General features: G+C 37.6%; 2 protein-coding genes across 2 annotated transcripts in view; one reads left to right on the top strand and one right to left on the bottom strand.

Annotated features, from left to right (window-relative positions):
• The window catches only part of pde4ba (phosphodiesterase 4B, cAMP-specific a), a 156,811-nt gene that overhangs the window by 90,886 nt on the left and 46,013 nt on the right, over positions 1-19,912 (top strand). The window contains exon 5 of the mRNA XM_059340494.1: positions 466-518. Coding sequence (XP_059196477.1) covers positions 466-518 — 53 coding nt within the window. The remainder of the gene's footprint in view (positions 1-465; positions 519-19,912) is intronic.
• LOC131977277 (perforin-1-like) lies at positions 12,925-15,556 on the bottom strand. The gene is made up of 2 exons (XM_059340497.1): positions 15,535-15,556; positions 12,925-14,065 (listed from the first exon to the last, which is right to left on the bottom strand). Exon 2 carries the CDS (start codon positions 14,049-14,051, stop codon positions 13,665-13,667), a length of 387 nt encoding a protein of 128 aa, XP_059196480.1. The 5' UTR covers positions 14,052-14,065; positions 15,535-15,556; the 3' UTR covers positions 12,925-13,664.

The following is a 19,912-nucleotide window of genomic DNA, read 5'->3' as shown; positions in this document are numbered from 1 at the left end:
TTTTTTTTTAAGAATTTGCTAAATAATGCTTTTATGTTTCACTCTTCCTTTGTTTTATTCTTTTTTTATTTTCTTTTTTCATTGTTTTTTATGATAGGATGGATAATGAGGATTGTTATTCATTTGATTTCCTGATTTTTATGCAATATTTGCAGTTGTTTTATTATTTTTTTTATTCAATTTTCTTCACTTTATTATAACTTTATTGAACTACACCCCCTGTATCAAATATATTAATTAATTAAAAAAATATTTTTTATATTTTATATAATAATAATAATAAAACAACAATAATAATAATAATAATAATTATTATTATTATTATTATTATTGCAAACTATAAAAATCCATAAAGATGAAGAATGTAATTATTATTATTATTATTATTATTATTATTATTATTTTGTTTTAAAAATTAAGATTTTTTTGTAACATCTTTCTGACATAATTTCTTCTTTCTTTCAGGAGGTCTCCTGCAGCAACCACTCAGCCTCCGATCACCAGAGTTTGTCTCCCAGGTAAGCAGCTCAGAGGAATATCCTGCTACGTGTGTGACTTCTGTAAAGCTGCGTGAACAACGTGTCTTTTTTATCTGGTTTATATCTGGCTCGAACATTGTTCTGCCACCATTTTTTTTGTTCTCATTAGTCTCTCCTCCTCCCTCTCTGCCTCTCTCCTCCGTCTCGTCCTTTGCTTGTGAACTCGCGTACGTGACGACTTTCACTGCTTTTTGCCATCTGTCTTCAGCTCTAACAGTGGAGTTCAGACTATTTTGTCATCAAGCTCATTAACGATGTTCAAACACAATTGAACTGGTTCTTCAGGCGCACACATACAGTATGGTCTATTAAAGCAGCTCACTCAGAGATAACAGCATAACTCCCTTTTTTTCTTTCATCACGTTGATGTTTAGCAGCTGTGTGTGTGTACAGTATGTGTGCGCATGTACTCGTCTACCCCAGCAAGAGGCAGTGTGTGAGTATGTGTGAGCACAGATAACTTTATAAGTGCTATGCATGAAAGTGTGACTGGCTTGCAAAGTGTGTATTGTTTGTGACATTCTCTGTGTGATATCGGGGTCTGTGACTGTTCACCAGCTCAGCCAAGGCCATTTTCTGCATAGTCATACACGCAACACACACACACACACACACACACACACACACACACACTGAGACACATGCTCTACAAAATGTAGTTTTACACACACTTTGAATGTGTTTAAATCCATGTTTTCAAATGCTTTGTGTGTGTATGTGTGTGTTCTTGTGTTGCTGTCGGTCTGAGGACCAATGTTATGAATTATCATAGTGAGGACATTCTGCATTGTGAGGACTGGCCTCAGAATTATTATCTGCAGCTCACATTGGCTTCACGGGGCTTTGCACACTACCTGCTTAGCACCAATCAGCAGAAAAACACTGTTAGTGACTAGTGGATAATTTAGCAACTGAAGATATTCACTCAGATATTTCTCTCAGGGGTTTATAGAGACCAAAAACAGAGCTAAAATAGAGTAAATATTGACTTATATTTGTCAGTTGGACACAAACATGACTGTTGGATGTGTAGAAAAATTCAACTTTGTGCTTGGAAAAAACGTTTTTGGTCAGTTAAATGTTTTTTATATTTATTTATTTAATTATTACTATAATGGACAAGTCTTTGTTGCTCATAGTACAAGTATAGTACATTTGAAAGTGATACTCCACCCAGATTAAACTCCTCAAGCATCATCTGTTTACCAAGGGCTTCAACCTCAGTTAACCCTTTTAAGCCTGTCATTAGTGCTCACTTTATTTTTATGTTTTTCAGTCCTCGCTTTTTATTTCTTTTGTCCCTTGTGTCTCATGTAAAGCGTCCTTGGGTTTCTTGAGAGGCGCTTTAGGCATTCAAGTTATTATTATTATTTTTATTTTATTTTATTATTATTATGATGATGATGGTGATGATGATTACCTTCTGGAAGATTGTTGAGAGCTTGAATTATCCTCATTCAACTGTAGTACATCAGTGACTGGGGTTACATTGAATAGTTGTGTGTGGTATATTGTAAGTCAATGGGAACAACTTTTTTATGGCGTGATAAAGTCTAAAGAAAAATCTCAAGTCAGTCTTTCTTCATAGTCCATTTCTCTGCTGCCCATCAAAAGGCTTAGTTCATCCAAAAACATCAGTTCTTCCAAAATGTATGTATTTTTTATACTGAAGAACCACAATGGTATTCTGATTAAGAGTTTAATGAAATGAAATACAAAATTGCACACTGTGTGCAGAATTTTGCAAGTGATAACTTAATTGTGTATAGCATTGTGTGCATATTTTTGTTATACGGACAATATTGAATCTGACATTTAGAGAGTCATTGACAGAAAATAATGATTATTCATTTTATTTTTATTTTTATGAAACACTAAAGTTTAAGACCTTTTACCTCACATATGTAGGCAGATCTTCCCACACTCTAGGCAGAACATTGAAAACAGTGACATGCTTCGCTGTGTAAAAAGAGACTGAGATGAGCAACAATGAAACTGAGAACAGTGAGCGTAGTTAACCATCAAATAACCAACATGTTTTACATGAAACCAACTCAGATCAGATATGACATCAAAGAAACTAGTGAAAATGAAGCCTCAGTCACTTCTGCAATGATAACAGTGTTTTATTTTTCATAAAAACAAGTGTCCCTTGCGTAATTTATGAAGAAGTTACACCTACACAAGTTGAGTTCATGTTGTTGAAAAGGAAGCAAAAGTTAGTTGGTAGTCTGTTTATACTGTGTGTGTGTGTGTGTGTGTGTGTGTGTGTGTGTGTGGTGAGTTAGTTTAAGGGTCTGTTAAAACATTGATGTGTGTGTAAGGGAGTATTTCATTGTGTCACTTTGTTTTTAATAGCAAGTATATCAACTTTGCTCAGTGCGATTTTGCAACTGTGAATTGGTAAGGTGTGTGATTCGAATGAGTGTTTATCGTAGCATATATGCATCAGTGCGAGTAATGTGTGTGTGTGTGTGTGTGTTTGGTGTGAGGAGGTGTTCCTGTGGCTCTGATTGACGTCAGCATGCCTGAATGTGGCTTCTGTTGACTTCCTGTCAAAGCAGATGGACTGAGTTTTCACTTCCTCCTTCAGAACCGCAGCTCATCAGGTGCTGTGTGTGTGTGTGTGTGTGTGTGTGTGTGTGTGTGTGTGTGTGTGTGTGTGTGTGTGTGTGTGTGTGTGTGTGTGTGTGTGTGTGTGTGTGTGTGTGTGTGTGTGTGTGTGTGTGTGTGCGTGCGTGTGTGTGACTTTTCTGCGTAAGGGCAAAAGAGGTTGTCACTAAATTATGTGTTGCAATAAATTTTATTTTCTTCTAAGTACTACTGACTGCAGAGACTGGTGAACACTCTTCTACTCATCTGTTTTCAGATGTTCTCTAAGGACAGTAAAGAACCTGGCTGAACATTCACATTATCGTATTTTTGGCTTCAAAGCTCATTAAAGGATAAACCTGTCATTTTGTCTTTTTATTATTATTATAAACAAGTCCAATGAGAACACCAAAACCAAGAAGAAATGTTTCCTGTCCCTACTAGGCTGATTAATTCTATTTAAGCCAAACTCGCATTTGTATTTCATGTTCTTTCTTTACAATAAAGACAACCTTGGTTTTCCAATTGTTATTGTAAAGTTTGGTTGCTTTAAAGTTTTTGTCATGCAACACATGTAATTAAACAAATGATCAAATCAATCAACAGGAAATTCATCTAAAACTATTTTCTTCATTGTTTAAGCATTAAAGTTTTTTTATGGCACAAAAAGGGAGAATTCACTATTTTTTATTATTTTTATTATCTGGTGTTAAATTAAAATTTCTTTCTGTTTTGGACTGACACTTTGAAGAAGACTGTTTGGGCTTGTGAAAAATGTATTTTTCAATAGCTTCTGAAATGTAAGACCAAAAAAAGGAGTAACTGATAAAATAATCAGCTGATTAATCCATAATATTTGTTATATCCCCAACTAAATTCATGCATGTACAGTTTGTACAGCATAAGTTTTATATATACAACTTTTATGAGTTTTCTGCCACAGAGTCAGATAATGCATCAAACTGTAGCTGATCATTTAGAAAGACAAATTGGTTTTGGCCTCTTCTAAAGATTTGTTTTTATAATAATGAAAAGGTAAAGTTACACCAGTGCATTTACCTGCATGGTAAATCTTAAGTATTATTGCAAGGTTGCACTGGTGTCAAATGTTGTAATTAGGTTGTGTGCAGTCAACACTTGCCCACCTCTGAATCTCCCCAGTGTTTCCCCATGGTCCTCTCTGTAGAACACCTCCTCTTCACATAAACTCAAACATCTACATCCACACCTGCCACATTCCCCCTCTATCCTTATCATTCCCAGCCTCCATCCAGCTGTTTTTCATCCCCTTGAGTCTTTTTTTCTCTTTTCATTCATCTGTTTGTCTCTTTCTTTCTTTATTATCGCTGGAGGAGGAGGAGGAGTGGGAGGGGGTGGGCAGGAAGTGTGAGGCAGGAAGAGAAGATCAGATTGTTCCTGTTTTGCTGTCTCTAAACTGTTGTAACTTGACGGAAGCCAGGAGGAACTGGTGTGTTGACGTGAGGTGTGTGTGTTGGTGTGTGTGTGTGTGTGGTGGTGTGTATGAATGTCTGTGTCAGCCCACAGGAGAAAAATAGGATGCAGCGAGACAAAGGCCTATTGTCTGTGCCAACACGCTGCACAAACATGCACATGCTGATACAATGATATAACACGTAAATACCTACAGTGCTGCATTAGACACAGGTGAACCTGTTTCACCCCCTCTCAGTCAAAACTGTTAATTCTTCTAATTCTGTATAAACAGACGGATGAATGATATAAAGCCAAAACTGCATCGCTTGCGTGTTTTGAATACATTCATGAGACAAATCCAATTAAAGTCATGCATTACAAGACAAGTGCACCTCCTCTAAGTGAAACGCTTTGCTCCTAAAGCACAAAGAACATCTCTCACCTCGAAAACATATAATTTACCATATATATGGAACTATACTTTATATTTATTATTTTTTGCATTTGCATTGCTGTTATAATGTCTCTTATTATATGAATGTAAGTGATGCTCAAAGCTCCTATGATGGGGATACTTTAGTTCTCAGTGGATACATTTGGCCTCATCAGACATAGGGCTGGGCGATATGGCAAAAAATGATCACGATATATTTTTTCAAATCGTTAGACCTCAATTATTATCACCATTTTTTATATTGTTTTTAAACTGCCGGTTTTAAAGCATCTGTACTGAAAACTAAGAAACTAGAGATAAGTTCAATATTGTATTAACATACGAAATACATAACAAAGCAAAAATAAATAAGATGATCATAGAAAAATAGAAAAACTATTTTTACTCAACAGTACAACAGATGTAGAAAAATATACCACACAGTGAACTACTTTACAGCCGTTAGAGTTTTTGCAGGTATGCAAGATCAGAAGTAAACAAATTGTGAGGTATGTTGGAGTTAGAAAGCCCATATTGTTAATGTTTTGCTAACTTGCTTATTGAACTAAGTTCCATTCAGTAATAGTGTTTTCTCTGTAAGTTATCATATGTCCCACACTCTTGAAGGCACCATCATATTAGTCTTCTATTTGCAATAACCACCATAAAAACTGTATCATCCCAAGTTTAATTCAGCTCTCTGTTGCAGGTCAAACTCCTCTTTCTCACCTGTTTTCTGTCAGTATCTTAACTGCCATCTAAAAAAGGAAATTAAATGGATTGTTCATGGCTTATTTTGTTCTGTCTTTTGGAGTACATACACCATTGTGAACTTGACAGGTTAAGTAGATATAATGTGACTAAAGTCTGTCCTACAGTATATTTGGCTCATGCAAAAATGTGATATCAGTTGGTAGGTGTTGAGCAGAGGTAGGTTCAAGGTGTTTTCATATTAGGCATGACTGATTTGTACCGTGCCTAAGTTCAATTGGTCCCCTTATCCACTCGCTCAGCTTTCACTTTAGTAATGTTGTTTTGTACCCCGAGTACACAAGTGTAGAAAGTTGAACCTATTGCATGATCCAAAACCGCCAAAAATGGACTCAACCTTTGCATTATGAGACAGCATCAAGCATCAACTGTCAGATGCAGATTTTGTTGGAGATTGGCGGAGTTGCCTTTGCAACTCTACTGGCCAACTACTCATGTTAAACAGTAGTCCACATTTAAGTGGATTAACCAGCCTTGCCCGGGTACAGTACACAGTGTTCACACTAATCAAATAAACTGGTCTATGGTGTTCCCAAATTTGATCCTGATGTAAAAGCCCCCTTACAGTCCAATTAGCCAAAATTATGAGACATAAAAATGCTTTCATACGGTCTGTAAACTCTCAGTGGAGCTCTGTGGGGAAGCAGTGACACACATTTAAAAAATCTCAAGATTTTAGATTTTTACTCATGATTTTAATTTGAATATATTTTTTACATTTGTTTTTTATCTTGTGTTTTTTGCTTCACTGCTGCCCAATCTATTGCCCGTTGGGGACAAATAAAATAATTGAGTGATTGAGGTTGAATGATCAGAAGTGGCAGTGGAGTTTAAACATGAAAAGCATCGCGTGAGAACAGAAATCAGGACAGGCTTTTTATTGGGTTTAGCAAGATCAATTTCCTCCAAATGATTGGAAAATTGCTAAAAAATGAATTTGTAACAATAGCCATGTGGGAGATGAGTATCATGTTTAGTTTGTAAAGTAAATCATTTCTAAAAAAGCCACCGCGTTGTTAAAGCTTATTATGTAATTTAGGTGCCTTCTTTTAAAATGTTTGTACTTTGTTCAAGCAATGTGCAATTTTTGTTGTTGTTTGTACTTGAGAAAAACTGGTAAAGAAACTGTATGACAGCCCCTAAAAGCCACCCTGTGTGTGTGTTTTAATTGAACAGAGAGTGTGTGTGTTTTAGGGGCACGTTATGCAACCTGGACCAACTCTATCAGTGCATCAGGTCCCACCCACCCAGTCTATTCAGTGCTGAGTGGAAATATGCACAGAGTCATGCATGCTGTCGTTAATTACTGTGTTTTTCACCAACTCATGTTCTCATTTGTTACTGTCACAGAAGTAAACACAAAGTACACACTGAACTATTGTCTTAGATAGTGTATATGTTAACACACATACTTAGGTGTTAGTATCATGCTTCAGTTGTAGCCTATGGCACACTGGGTGGGAAAAATACTGTAAAAATACTTTTTATTTCTCTGTAGATAATTAGAATATTTTGGTCGTCAGATTCCGTCTTTCAACACTCCAGGTATTGAGTCTCATAATCAAAACTGTAAAGGAGACTCATTGTTTTTACAGAGCTGTTATCACGTCACAATCACAAACAGGTTAGTGAGGTCTGCTTGCACATGTGCCGAAAATTTCCACATAATGGAGACGGAACCAAAGCAGCTGTTTTGTGTCGTGGTGTCATAACAGAGCCAGGAAATATTCTGTCCCATTCCTACGGCATTTAGCTGTGAGAACCTCACAAAGGTATGACCCGACTTCCTGGTCAAGTCGACCTCCGTGATGAAATGCTGTCATACAGGATATATGTGAGTCGGAGGGCTCGCGAACTCTCCCGACCTTTTTCACATATGCAGGCACTGTGTGTGTGTTTTGCTGCCCAGCAGTGTGGAAAGGTGTCAACAAGTTGACTTTTTGAATCCCATTGTGCCTTTCCATTGTGCTGGTGTTTTCTTATGAAGCGAGCAGGCCCCCCTGACATTTTCCCAAAAAGAAGCCTACGTGTTATCTCAAAGCTCAGCGGTGCTCTTTGGTCAACACTAAACAATACGTATGGATGGAATATATAGGTGAAAGGTATTTGGACCGTGTGGAGCTGTTATGCAATAGGGTAAGAAAACAATGCACATGCAGTACATTTGCTGTATATGGTATGGTACATGCAGAGTGAGTTATGGGATGGACAGTTTATTAATGGCTCCTTTTGTCCTTGTCTGACCAGGAAATTCTTACTGGACTAACTGGGTCTTAGGTAAAAGCTTATGATAAAAACACTCGGAGGATAAAAATAGTGCTGCTGCTAAATTTGGTAATGACCGGTTTGGGAGTTCTTTGTCTTTAAAAGAGGAGTATCTCAGATTTATGGCCCTGTTCAAATGATGACATATAATTTAGGTGCAAGGGGCTTTTACTTAGTTTCTAAATAAATCATAGGTGCAAAATTGCCCATTCCCTTTAAATTGGGGACTCCTCTGCCCCATCAACAACTCCATTTGACTGCATAACCTATTTAACTGAGCAGCACTACTGTTTGTTTCACATGTTGTGAACCTATGTCAACACATTTAAGGATCTGAAAAATGTGCACTTTAAATAACAGGAAAATGATGAGCCACACCTCGTTTTAAGACCAGCAAAAATGGCAAATGCATCATTCTGAAACTAGTAATGACAGTTGCACTGACAGTTTAGCTAAAAACTCCACTGTGTGTGTGTGTTTGAATGTGCAGCTCAACAGAGCTTCTAGCATTGCTGAGGTCTCTTAGTTTCACAATCCACTTTCCATGTATCACTTCTGACAAACCTGGAAGTGAAATATCACCTCATGAAACCTCACCTGAGAATTCACTGGCTGGCAACCACACTGCAAAAAAAGAAAGTTGTGTGAACTCAAAATTTCAAGGCAACAAACTTCGATAAAATTTTAAGTTGGACAATTAAACTAAATATTTTAAGTTTTGTTTTTGAGTTTGCTCAACTCTGAATTCAGATTTTTGAACTTATAATTTCACATTGTAATATCTTTTAATCCTTACTTCTGCTAACTTCAGCAATGTGCTGAATTGGCACGATTGTAACGGCGCTATGAAATGTCAGCTAATGTTGCAACCACAATTTTGAGTTAGCATTGATACGCTAATGGCTACTCTTTTAGCTGTAACAAGCAGCGCTGCTAGCATCAGTTAGCCGCTAGCATCAGTTAGCCGATAGCATCAGTTAGCTGCTAGCTTTCGCTAATGACCGAATTTCACCGCTTTCCCGCATTTCACAACAAAGAAAAAAGAGTTAGCAGAACTATTGTCCCTTGTTGTGAACCCCAACTTGAAGATATAAGTAACAACAACTCACAAACAGCAGAAACTGGCTTCCTTTGTTGTGCTAACTTACATTATTGCCCTAAATGTCAATAATTTATATTTACTTACTTTACTTTAACTTAAATCACTGTTTTAGGCAAAAAATACAAGTTGGCTTTTTTTGCAGTGCAGACAAAGATTAATTCTATTGGTTGGTATTCTGTGCATCTTTTTATCCAAGAGGATCCTCAACTAATCTTGTGAGCTCTAGGTTTAGTGATCGTTAAAGAACCAGATCAGATAATACAAACTAGATAACAGATAACACAGCTTTATTTTTTATGGGCTGGAAACCCCATTTTAACACAACCCTCAACTTTTAAGGTATAAGAATGTGTCGTCCTTCAGCGCCTCTCTTCAGTTGCATAACATCAAAATCCAGTTTCTGTTTGTTGTTCTGGGCTGCAGTTAAGAACATGAAAAAATATTCTTCATTGCATAATTTCTTCGAGTTACGGAAACTGCCTTAAGATGTGTTTCATGTTTCAGAGAGAGGAGCAAAAGGGCGGTGAATGAAGAAAACCTCATTAATCTCTTTATGTATGTTGTTTAACACAAGCCTCAGACAACCCTGAGCTCCCTCCACCAAACAGTGGCCAAGTGCGTGCAGGAATGTACAGAGGAGGTCACAGAGAGGAGGAGTAGAGAGATAGAACAGGAGGAGGGATGAAAGGAGTGATGAGGTGAGAGGGCAGGAGAGATCAGGGTTGTCTTGAGAAGGGAGGAGGAATAAGTGAGGTGGTGCCTGAGAAGATACGATGCAGGAAGGAGGGCAGATGAGGAGGATCTAAAGCAATAATACAAAGAAACAAAACAGATTTCAGTACCATGTCATTAGAGTTTACAATGATTTCAGACAGCCACTTTATAGTCTATATGTTCTGTTCTATTGAAGTTGCATGTTTTCCAGTACCAAGGCTGAATTATTATGGAATAATTGTGAGGAGAATTCAAAGTGGTGGCTTATGAAATAAAATAATAATAGAATTGAGAAGTAAAACTCTATGATCTGATGTAGGAAAACACTGATATTGAAATTGGTTACTGTGGATCAAACCACAGTGATCCTGTTTATAAACTACTACACCGATAAAAAAAATCACAAATACATAGAAATCTGAAATGAAATGTGAATCAGAATTTTTGTGCAGATAGGGCAGCTTAGTTAAAAAAACAAAACAACTGTTAAACATGGCAAATGCAGGGGTTTTATATAAGGTTCTGCTCCAAAACATAACAAAATACTCAAAAATTGTGTTTTGTACAGAAAAAAAACAGCATAATACCAAATTAATATAATAACAGTGGTGCAGTTGGGATGATGTTTTTAAGCAGGTACCACTACTGTATTTGGCCATCAGTAGTGGAGAAGTATTCAGATCCCATACTTGAGTAAAAGTATTTCACACACTGTGAAATTACTCCACTGCAAGTAAAAGCCCTGCATTTAAAACCTTACTTAAGATAAAGTTCAAAAGTATCAGCATCAAAATGTATTTAAAGTATCAAAAGTAGAAGTATGTCTTTATGCAGAAAGGCCCCAGTCAGTTATGTTATTTTTTATTGATTAATGTATGTAAGTAGCATTTTACTGTTATGTTACTTAATATACTGTTGTGAGGATTAATAATAAAAAAAAAAAGTGTAATCATTTTTAATTGATCATGTTTTTCATGTTAAATCTTGACCTGAAAAGTAACTAAAGCTGCCAGCTAAATGTAGTGGAGTAAAAAGAGTACATTTGCCTTTAAAATGTAGTGAAGAAGTATAACATGACATAAAATGCAACTACTCAGGTAAAGTAGTAAGTGCCTCAAAATTGTACTGAAGTACAGTACTAGTAAATGTACTTAAATTGTTTCTTGAAAACACCAAAAAACATGTATTTTGCACTCAAGCCAGAACAACAAACATCTGACATGAGTCACACCAGTGGTTGATTGTTAAACAGAGACTTAGTCTTAGGTTTCAAGTTGTTTTCAGAGGGACTTGAGGGAATACGTACATTTCATTGCTGGTAAAATACAAACATGACTATGACGCTTCTTCACCGAATGCTGCAGGAAATATGTGCATCATTTCAGAGACTGCATCATATCTCTATACGTGGCCTTCTACGTACTTTCACACCACATCCTCTAAACAAGCACAGAAGATATGTGTATGCAGGCATTTATTTACCACGATCTCATAATAGGTCGTCATGTGACACGCTGAGTTAAAGCCAGGGGGCTCCTGTGGCAATAACTCGTACACAGCGGTGCACCTGTCCGGGGCTTCTCACTGACGCAGCCCGCCGACTCCAAATAGAGATGGATATCTGACAGGGTGACCAGTGTGTTTATCTCACCAACACAAGTGTGCGTGCATGCTCATGATTCTGGTCCAAGAGCTTTAAATGCATGTAGGTCAGCACTACTACTGTGTATAATCATGGCCTGTTTCAAGGCTTTGAATATGCTTCAACTGTAGCTCACATAATATTTATCTCCATAAGAAAATATCTGACATTAAGTGTTTTAAATAGATGCAACATTTAATGCACAATAAATGACATTACATTGCTGGAATGCGGCTGAATCTCTCATTAGTCCAAAGTACTGGAAGCTGTTCACCAAATACATTTTCCAGGATTGATAGGAATTTACTTATGCTTTCATTTGGCCTCTGCAATCACGTGGCAGAAACAACATCTGCTCTCCCTTTGGGGCAGCAGACCATCTTTGGCTGATGAGGTAATGCTGGACCGCTGCCAGCCTCGTGGTCTTGATATGGCTATGGTTCAATAAGGGATATTATTGCAGGCCTACCATGTCTAAATGTCACAGATACAGTATCTGCCAGCCTATCACTCTGTCTCCCTCCTCACACTGTGGTGCATGTCCACAAAATGCCAACATGAGCAGTTGCCATGGCAGCAGCTCCCCCCCTTTTCCTCCAGTTAAAGTCCCCCCCCTCCTCTCTTTCTCCTTCTTCTGTCTCTTCTCGACCTTCCAGGTTTCCAAGTATTGATAAATATATTCTTGGCCCAGTTTCTCTCTATGTTTGTAGCTCATAAGTCTCAGTGTATATGTCGCCGGGTGTCTTGTGTTACCTGCAGTCTTAACTACTTCCCGCATCTGCCTACTTTAACGGCCTCAGGCGAGGGGGGGGCTACTGTGCAAACCCCCAAAATCGGAAGTACTGCAACCTCATCCTGTGTTAGTTATGATGATTTGAAGCCAGGTTTTATGTCCAAATTGGATTAAACTCCACCAAAAAGACAACCCCTGCATATATTTTTGTTTTAAACCCACTCAGACTGCCTCAAGTGTCCAGGCAGAGGTCCGGTCTCTGGGCAGGGTGAGGAGATGAAACCTTACAAAAAAAGAACTTGTGTGACGGTGAGAGGGTTTGGGTTTCTCTGACGGGAACTGTTTATACTGCTGACTGGAAAGGCTGTGATAAATGTAGAATCATTTCCCCCTCTGATTTACTCCAATTGCTGTTTGCAAAGTACTGTAAACATTACATGATTTTAGGTACTGTTTTGATTAAATTCAGATTTCAGATATTTCGGCACTGAAACCTCTGCCATTGTAAGACTGGTGATTTTCAAAGGCAGGTCTGGTGCACTCTGCTAAGGGGTCGCTGAAAAGTTTCTAAATTAATTTATCTAAATGATCACAATGTAAATTTCATTTTTCAAAAGGCTTCACTGTTATCTTTAATATTTACATCAATAAAAGTTCATAGATTTTGTACTAAATTAGCAAATCTATAACTCTCATGTTTGCAAATCTGTTAAATACATGTCTTATATCTTTCTAAGCGAGCTGTCACACATGCGCAAATGCAGGCGACTGCTGAGGCGTGCCCATGCTGAATGTGGGCAACCACACACACTGCTTTCCCATTGGTTGAGACTACACTGCAAAAAAAGGGGGGTCTAAAAACAAGTTAACAACACTAAATCTGAGGGAAATTGTACTCAAAAGTGAAATTTTCTGTCCAGATTTCTTGAACTAAGATTGTAAAATCTAGAAATAAGATTCTAGCATAAAGTTGAACACTTAAAATAAGAAATTAACTCTTTAAACAAGATACATTATCTAACACTTCTAAATGTAAGTTGTTGTTTTTTTTATCTTGGTAAGGACCAAATCATTTGCAGCGTATCAAAGTTGAAATTCTCTGGTACATTAGCCCTATTCTCATGAATGATTCTTATCTTTTAGTTTTGGGAGGTAAAAAAACTCTTGTCAAGTAAAAATAGGCAAGCTGATTATGTATTTCACTCCAATAATGTTCTGCTGAAAGACTGAGAATACAATGTTCTGTTGTTGCAACACAGTTTATTGACAAGCTTGGAAACGGTAAAATAGCCAATGATATAATGGAACAAAGTCACCAGAACATTGTTTATTGATTACATTAGTGCATTTCTAATCCGATATTAGTCTACTGGGATGAACATTTTAGAAATTTGAGGTTGCATGGAAAGCTTTAAGGTCAGAAATATCTCCACATGCTCTCAGCCAAGGGTGTAGGTATAGTGGAGGGTTCCACCTTTCTTCAGGAAGCAGTCGTGCTGATGGGTTCCCGTCTTGAGCTGGCGCTGGCAGACTCCCAGGAGGTCATCGAAGAGGTAGTCGCTGTCGTGAACCTCGAGCCTTAGTATGTCGTTCTGCTGGGCCTTGAAGTGGCTGAACTCCTCCTCCCACCAGGGGTTGGGGTTGTCGTTACGGACGGATGTCTTTCCCAGATCGGCTGAGCCACTGAACACCTTGACGTAGCCGTCTGTGGTTCCCAACAAGCCGGAGGGAAGATCACTGGCCCGCAGGTCGAACAGCTTTAGCTGCGACTGAGCCACATTCAGGCTGCACAGAACCAGAATGAGCAAGGGAAGACTGGAGGCCATGGTTTCTCAGGACGCTATGGGGAGGGGGGACAACAAAGTTTACTTAGCCTTTATCTAATATAAAGTAAACATTTCTGTAGAAAAAAAACACAAGTGGGAAGCAGGTGTCATTCGTTTTAGACAATAACTTACACTGTGTAAGATTTTTTTTTAGCTGGATTTATACTGGGGAGTAAAAGTCATGATTTCTTATTTTACTTCTTCTATTTTGAGCATTTTTAAAAATTGATTTATTGTGAGCTTTACAGAAATACAACAGTTTAGTACCCTATGATTAAAGGCCATTATGCAAAATAATTAACTGTAACTAAAAGGCTATAAACAGAGTTGCTGATAAGGTGCATTGATGCTCCAAGTTTGAACTGGAAAATAGTTCTTGTTGGTAACCCCTCCTCCCCTTAAAGATAAAACAAATCTATTTGCTCGTCAGCTTTCCACACACTTTGTTGAGTTAGACGTTAAGATGTTGCAATATTGTCACTGGAGGCGTGTGTGAAAATTTAGCCCCCATAACAGCTGGATTTGTTTGGACAGTTTTTCCTTCCACGGTTCTACATACATTCACAATATGTTATGCAATCATAGTACCTTCCCATTTCAAAATGAATAGATTAATTTTGCAGTAGATGTATATTGTGTATTAATTATTTTTAAAGTGGAGTTTGATTTTCCAATAGTCAATCATTTATCGCCTAAGTCTATCACAGTGCCATAAGCAGCATTATGTGTACAGGTTGAAGTAAAACTACAGTAAATGATTTATGGATTAGATTAAAGCTCTCCATAGTTATCAATCCAATGTGCCGTGACTTTGTTGTATCTTTCACTAGTCCCTCTATGTAGTCTTCAGTTTCTGAAGGATCACAGGTAACATGTAAAAAATTACTTTCATTACTAATCACCAAATATCTAGTGATTTAAGCCCTTTTTGGTGGATGGATTTATTAGTTTGTTTAAACAAATAAATAGATATATAGATATATGTATATATATTCTAATTAGATACGAAATAATAATGCTTTATCAACACTTACAATGTACCTTCATAAATTCATTTATCATTTAAATTTCTCTTTTTAGTGCACCAATTTCCCAACCAAAATAGACAAGACAGATGAACCATAAACCAAAACCGTTTGAACTAAATCCACTTATATAAACCTGCACATACTGATTTATTTAGTTATGTCAGGGTAGCCGAAACAATTTGTGATTTGTGCTATAAAAACAGAGGAGGGCTGTGATTTCAGGCAAAAATTTACTACGAGCAAACTCTTTCACACTGTGAAATTTGATAAGATTTTGTTGTTATAAAAGCATCTATTATAGACGCTTTAAAGCAAGGTAATTATAACAGAAAGAGGAGTGCTGAAGCTCTAGAGGTTCTGGTTGATGATGGCACTATCAGTAATCTTGGGAGTAAAAGCATTAGTTGTTACACTATGACCGGTCAGACCTAGGACATGAGATGTAAAAGTCTTACCTGTAGTCTGGATACCTTGCTTCTCAACTCTCCATGTGCTGTTCCATGTTTTTAACCTGAGTCGATTACATATCAGTTTGAGGAAAACCCTCCCATAAAAAACGCCTTTTCAAAGAACAGCCTGCTACTCTCTCAGCATTACGCAATATGACTTTCTGAAAGAAGACTATGACCACTCAATTAAAATTAGTTTTATTGGTCCAACCAATATTGTGCATAATCTTGTCAAAGTAGTTTTCACAAGTTTCCAGCGTATAAATAATAGTAAAACTGCAGTCAACAATGCTTTCTATCATAACAATGGAAAAAATTAAAGTTGTTGCTCATTGTAATGAATCTAAAGAGACTGATCTTTGAACCCCTCAGCCATAAAGATGCTTTTAGCCTCTTTTAACTCTCTTTTTTGGTTTTCCAATCTTTAACTTTTGGTTCAGTCTCTTTTCTCACATCAGCGTCGTGTCCAGCAGCAGCAGCTGTTTTCAGTGGAAAGACTCTCATAAACCCAATGTGCACTACCTGCTCAGCACCAAACAACAGACGGACAAGGTTACAGGCGAGCCGGTGAACACAGTAGAGCATTTACCAGCTGAAGATACAGATATAATTTTTAGGAGTTGGTGGAGAGTAGGTGAAATTTGAGATAATAAATCAGCTTTCCAGCTTCATCTTCTGCTAAAAAAAAATGGCCAAAAAATAAATGAATGCAGGTGTACAGAAAACTAAAACCACCTCGGTCAATTTTGAATTTTTGTATTTAGGAAGAAATCTTACAGTAATCAAACAGTGTAGACGTGTGCATGTTTGCCAAGCTGTCTTTTTGTTGCCAGGCAGCATGCGTATTTGACCGTTGTTGTTGTCAGATGAAAAAGAATTTTCTTACATAGCATTTCGGTGTTTTTAGAGAAATATGGGACAGAATAGCTCTTATCATTCCGTAGCATCAGCAGTAGAGAGAGAGAGAGAGAGAGAGAGAGAGAGAGAGAGACAGAGAGAGAGAGAGAGAGAGAGAGAGAGACAGAGAGAGAGAGAGAAAGAGAGAGAGACAGAGAGAGAGAGAGAGAGAGAGAGAGAGAGAGAGTGTGTGTGTGTGTTTGCGCAATTACAAAGCCTGCGGGCTACTGACAAGATCTTGTGTGCTGTACTACATAAGTGACAGCTACATTTGTTTATTGGAAACCAAGATGACAGTGATATGGGCACTTTTTCTACATGTTCCTGGCAGTGGTGGCACACCTCTAGCTGCTCACTGACAATAGCTGAGTGAATGAAAAGTAAGAGTCATATTCCAACCTGTTCTCCCGTCAAAAATGTTAATATAGGTCACTTGTATAGGCAGCGAAAAAAGAGCTATATCTCTCCGTATTTCACCGTCCACTGTAATGCGTCTGCCGCTTGTAGGAGTGATTGACAGCCAATCGAAGTTTAAAACTGCATTCAGTTGGAGGTTGGGGTGGTGGATGGGTCGAACAAGCTGTGGACTTTTCACTCAGGAGAGCAGGGTTCGTCTCCTGTGTGAAAACAAAAGTAAACCATTTTTAACTTAAGTTACGTGAATTACATTTTTGAACCTAATATACAGTTTTTTAAGTAAATGAGTCACGTGACCCTTGTAACTACTTAATTTCCGACATTTACATACATTTATTTATTGTTTAAACTATCTTTCATAGTGCCTTACCAGACATGTTTTGCCCTAAACCTAGGTCAGTGGTTTTGCAACATAAATCCACAGAAACTGCAGCCTTTTTTTAACAACCACAGACCTTACATATGTGTGCTATTTTTTGAATAGCCGTTGTAGCGCGAGCCACAGGCCGGCCCGAGCCGCGACAAACGCGAGCCGCAATATGTGCCGTAATTTGTGGTACTGACACACAACCTCTTCTGCCGTTTATGTTGGAGAACTTGTTGCATATTTAGGTTACAGCTGCTGTTACTCATTCCCTAATGACAGAGCATTGTTTGTTGGATACGATCTGTTTCAGTACTACAGCTGACACAATGTAATCTTGATGATTTATTGTCAATTTAAAATGGTCAATATTGTTGAGTTCATACTTGCACTTTGGGTTTCTGCCAGAACATGTTTACAAGTTTTCATGTTCAAAAACACATATTTTTTCTCATTCTGTCCGTCTGAATATACCTGTACCCACCCTCTGTCTGAAACGCTCTGTTTTAGCGCCTGTCTCTTTAAGCCCCAATCTGCAAAGCATAGCATCTGTGCTGTTGGCATCTCTGCACTATCATTGCAGCTTGGGATTGACTATAATGGCACTGTAGATTCACTGATATTAATATTTTGTTATTTTTCTTCACATCACAACCATGCGGAAGTACAGACTGCTCTTTTAAAGGCATATTTCCTGTACCAACCCTGTGCATTAAATGCCTTGATACACAATATTTATATAGCACCTACAAATCAACTTATTACAATATGGGACCTTTAACAGGCTGCAAAAAAATATTTGAATGGGAAAGGGTCTTTAATCATTTTTGAGTTGAATAACTTAAAAACATTTTTTTTATTTGCTTTAATCTATTGCATTATTAGGTTGAACTAGCTAAAACTAATGCGGTCTTATACAACAGTCATTCAATAAATCATTCCATCATGAAGGTTGTAATGTTCAGGTTTGTTGAAACTGTATTAGAGATGTTGAATAAACTGAATGATCCTTTTGAAGGATGTAGTTTGCTGTGCTGTTGAATTATAATGCATTATATAGAGATATTTATCTGCATTGATATAAACGGAGAGGACAATTTAGCCGAATAATATATTTTTAAAAACACATTCATGTGATTTATATGAGTAGTGAAGTGCAGTGGCAGGTTTATATGAGATGCTTTTCCCTTCACATTGCTCAAACCCCACGACCTCTGCTGCTGACACCCCAGGGTGTCTGTGTTTTGAATGAGAGGCAGGCAACCAGAGGACAGATTTGTGTCCAGAAATGCGTCAGTCTCGACTTGGCAGGTGCACTCTGTATGTGTGTATGTGTTCAGATGACCATGTAAAACAAGGGTGTGATTATTATCTTTATCTCATTGTATGACACCTTTCTGTGCATGGAAGGAAGTCCATGCTGGGCAGAATTGTGACTCTAATGAGGAAACAGGCCACTGTGACAACAGCGACTTCCTCTCACACACACACACGCACGCACAGACTCCCTCCCCCAGGTGTTTAACCCCCACCCCTCTCACAACACATGCAGGCTTTACTACAACAGTTCATCCATCTTTCTCCGGGGACAAATAACTTCCTTTGGTGTGACAGGCGGACAAAGAGCAGACAGGGCCTGACCTGCGTCACAAACCCCAACATGAAAACATTGTTATTTCTCCATTCACAACTCATCTATGATGTTACTGTTACTGTTAACCCCAGCTCAACACAGCAATAGAGATCTGCTTTGTCTGATTTAGTGTTAAATAAACTTTTGTTAAACAAAGTGCCAGTGTGCACTGAAACTATCTAACTCATACAGATATGAGATTATTATTATTATAAGGTTGACAGGTTTGTAGTTTCTCAACTTGTGATGAAATTTGGTACACGCATTAATGCCGCCTCCTCAGGATGAATTTGAATAACTTGTGTTCTCTGTCTGTAGCTTTGATTCATGACCGAATACCTACAAGACTAGTGACATTCCCGTCAGCCTCAGTGTTAGCAAGCTAATGTGTTAAGCTAAGATGGTGAACATGCTAAACATGAGCATGTTAGCATTGTGATTATGAGTATGTTGATGTTAGCATTGAGCTCAGTATAGTCTCACAGAGCTGCTAGTGTGGTCAGGGTCTCTTTGAAGGTGGAATGTTTCAGTGTTGCTGAAATTAATTTAAAAAACATTTTTTTTGTTGAGTTTCTCCATTCAACAGCTGTTTTTTATTATTAACTTATATTTGGACAAAAGGGGAAATCCAATGATGCCGTATTGAGGTTTTACTTCCTTTTTGCAATGAAATCATAGTACAATGTCCTACTGAGATAGAAGAACTGCTTCTTTTTGTTATGTGATGGCCAATAATGTCATAACGACTGTTAATGTAGTTCAATATATAAACCAAAAACCAATTACTTTTTGCACATAATGTCATCATTCATTAGATTATTGACTTATTATTACATAATCAGCCCAGATTTTTTTTTAAATCATGAAAAATGTTATAATTTAAGCAGGTAATGTTAGAAAAAAAATGTTTTATTGTCAACTCTTAAAAGCCTGACCAATCCTGAACTCTGAATCTAAGTCCCTAGTCCTTATTTAATGTATTAAAACTTAAACATAATTGTAGAGTTTTTATACATTATAATAATAATTTTTTTTCAGCAGTGATGAAGCATTATGATACTTAACCCTTGAAA

The sequence above is a fragment of the Centropristis striata genome, chromosome 9, assembly GCF_030273125.1.
Source record: "Centropristis striata isolate RG_2023a ecotype Rhode Island chromosome 9, C.striata_1.0, whole genome shotgun sequence".
Lineage (NCBI taxonomy): Eukaryota > Metazoa > Chordata > Actinopteri > Perciformes > Serranidae > Centropristis > Centropristis striata.
The sequence above is the reverse complement of the archived record's forward strand: the minus strand, read 5'-3'. Positions and strand labels throughout refer to the sequence as shown.

Bases quoted from the DNA above. Each gene is read 5' to 3' on its own strand.
- LOC131977277 (XM_059340497.1), bottom strand. From the start codon at position 14,051: ATGGCCTCCAGTCTTCCCTTGCTCATTCTGGTTCTGTGCAGCCTGAAT.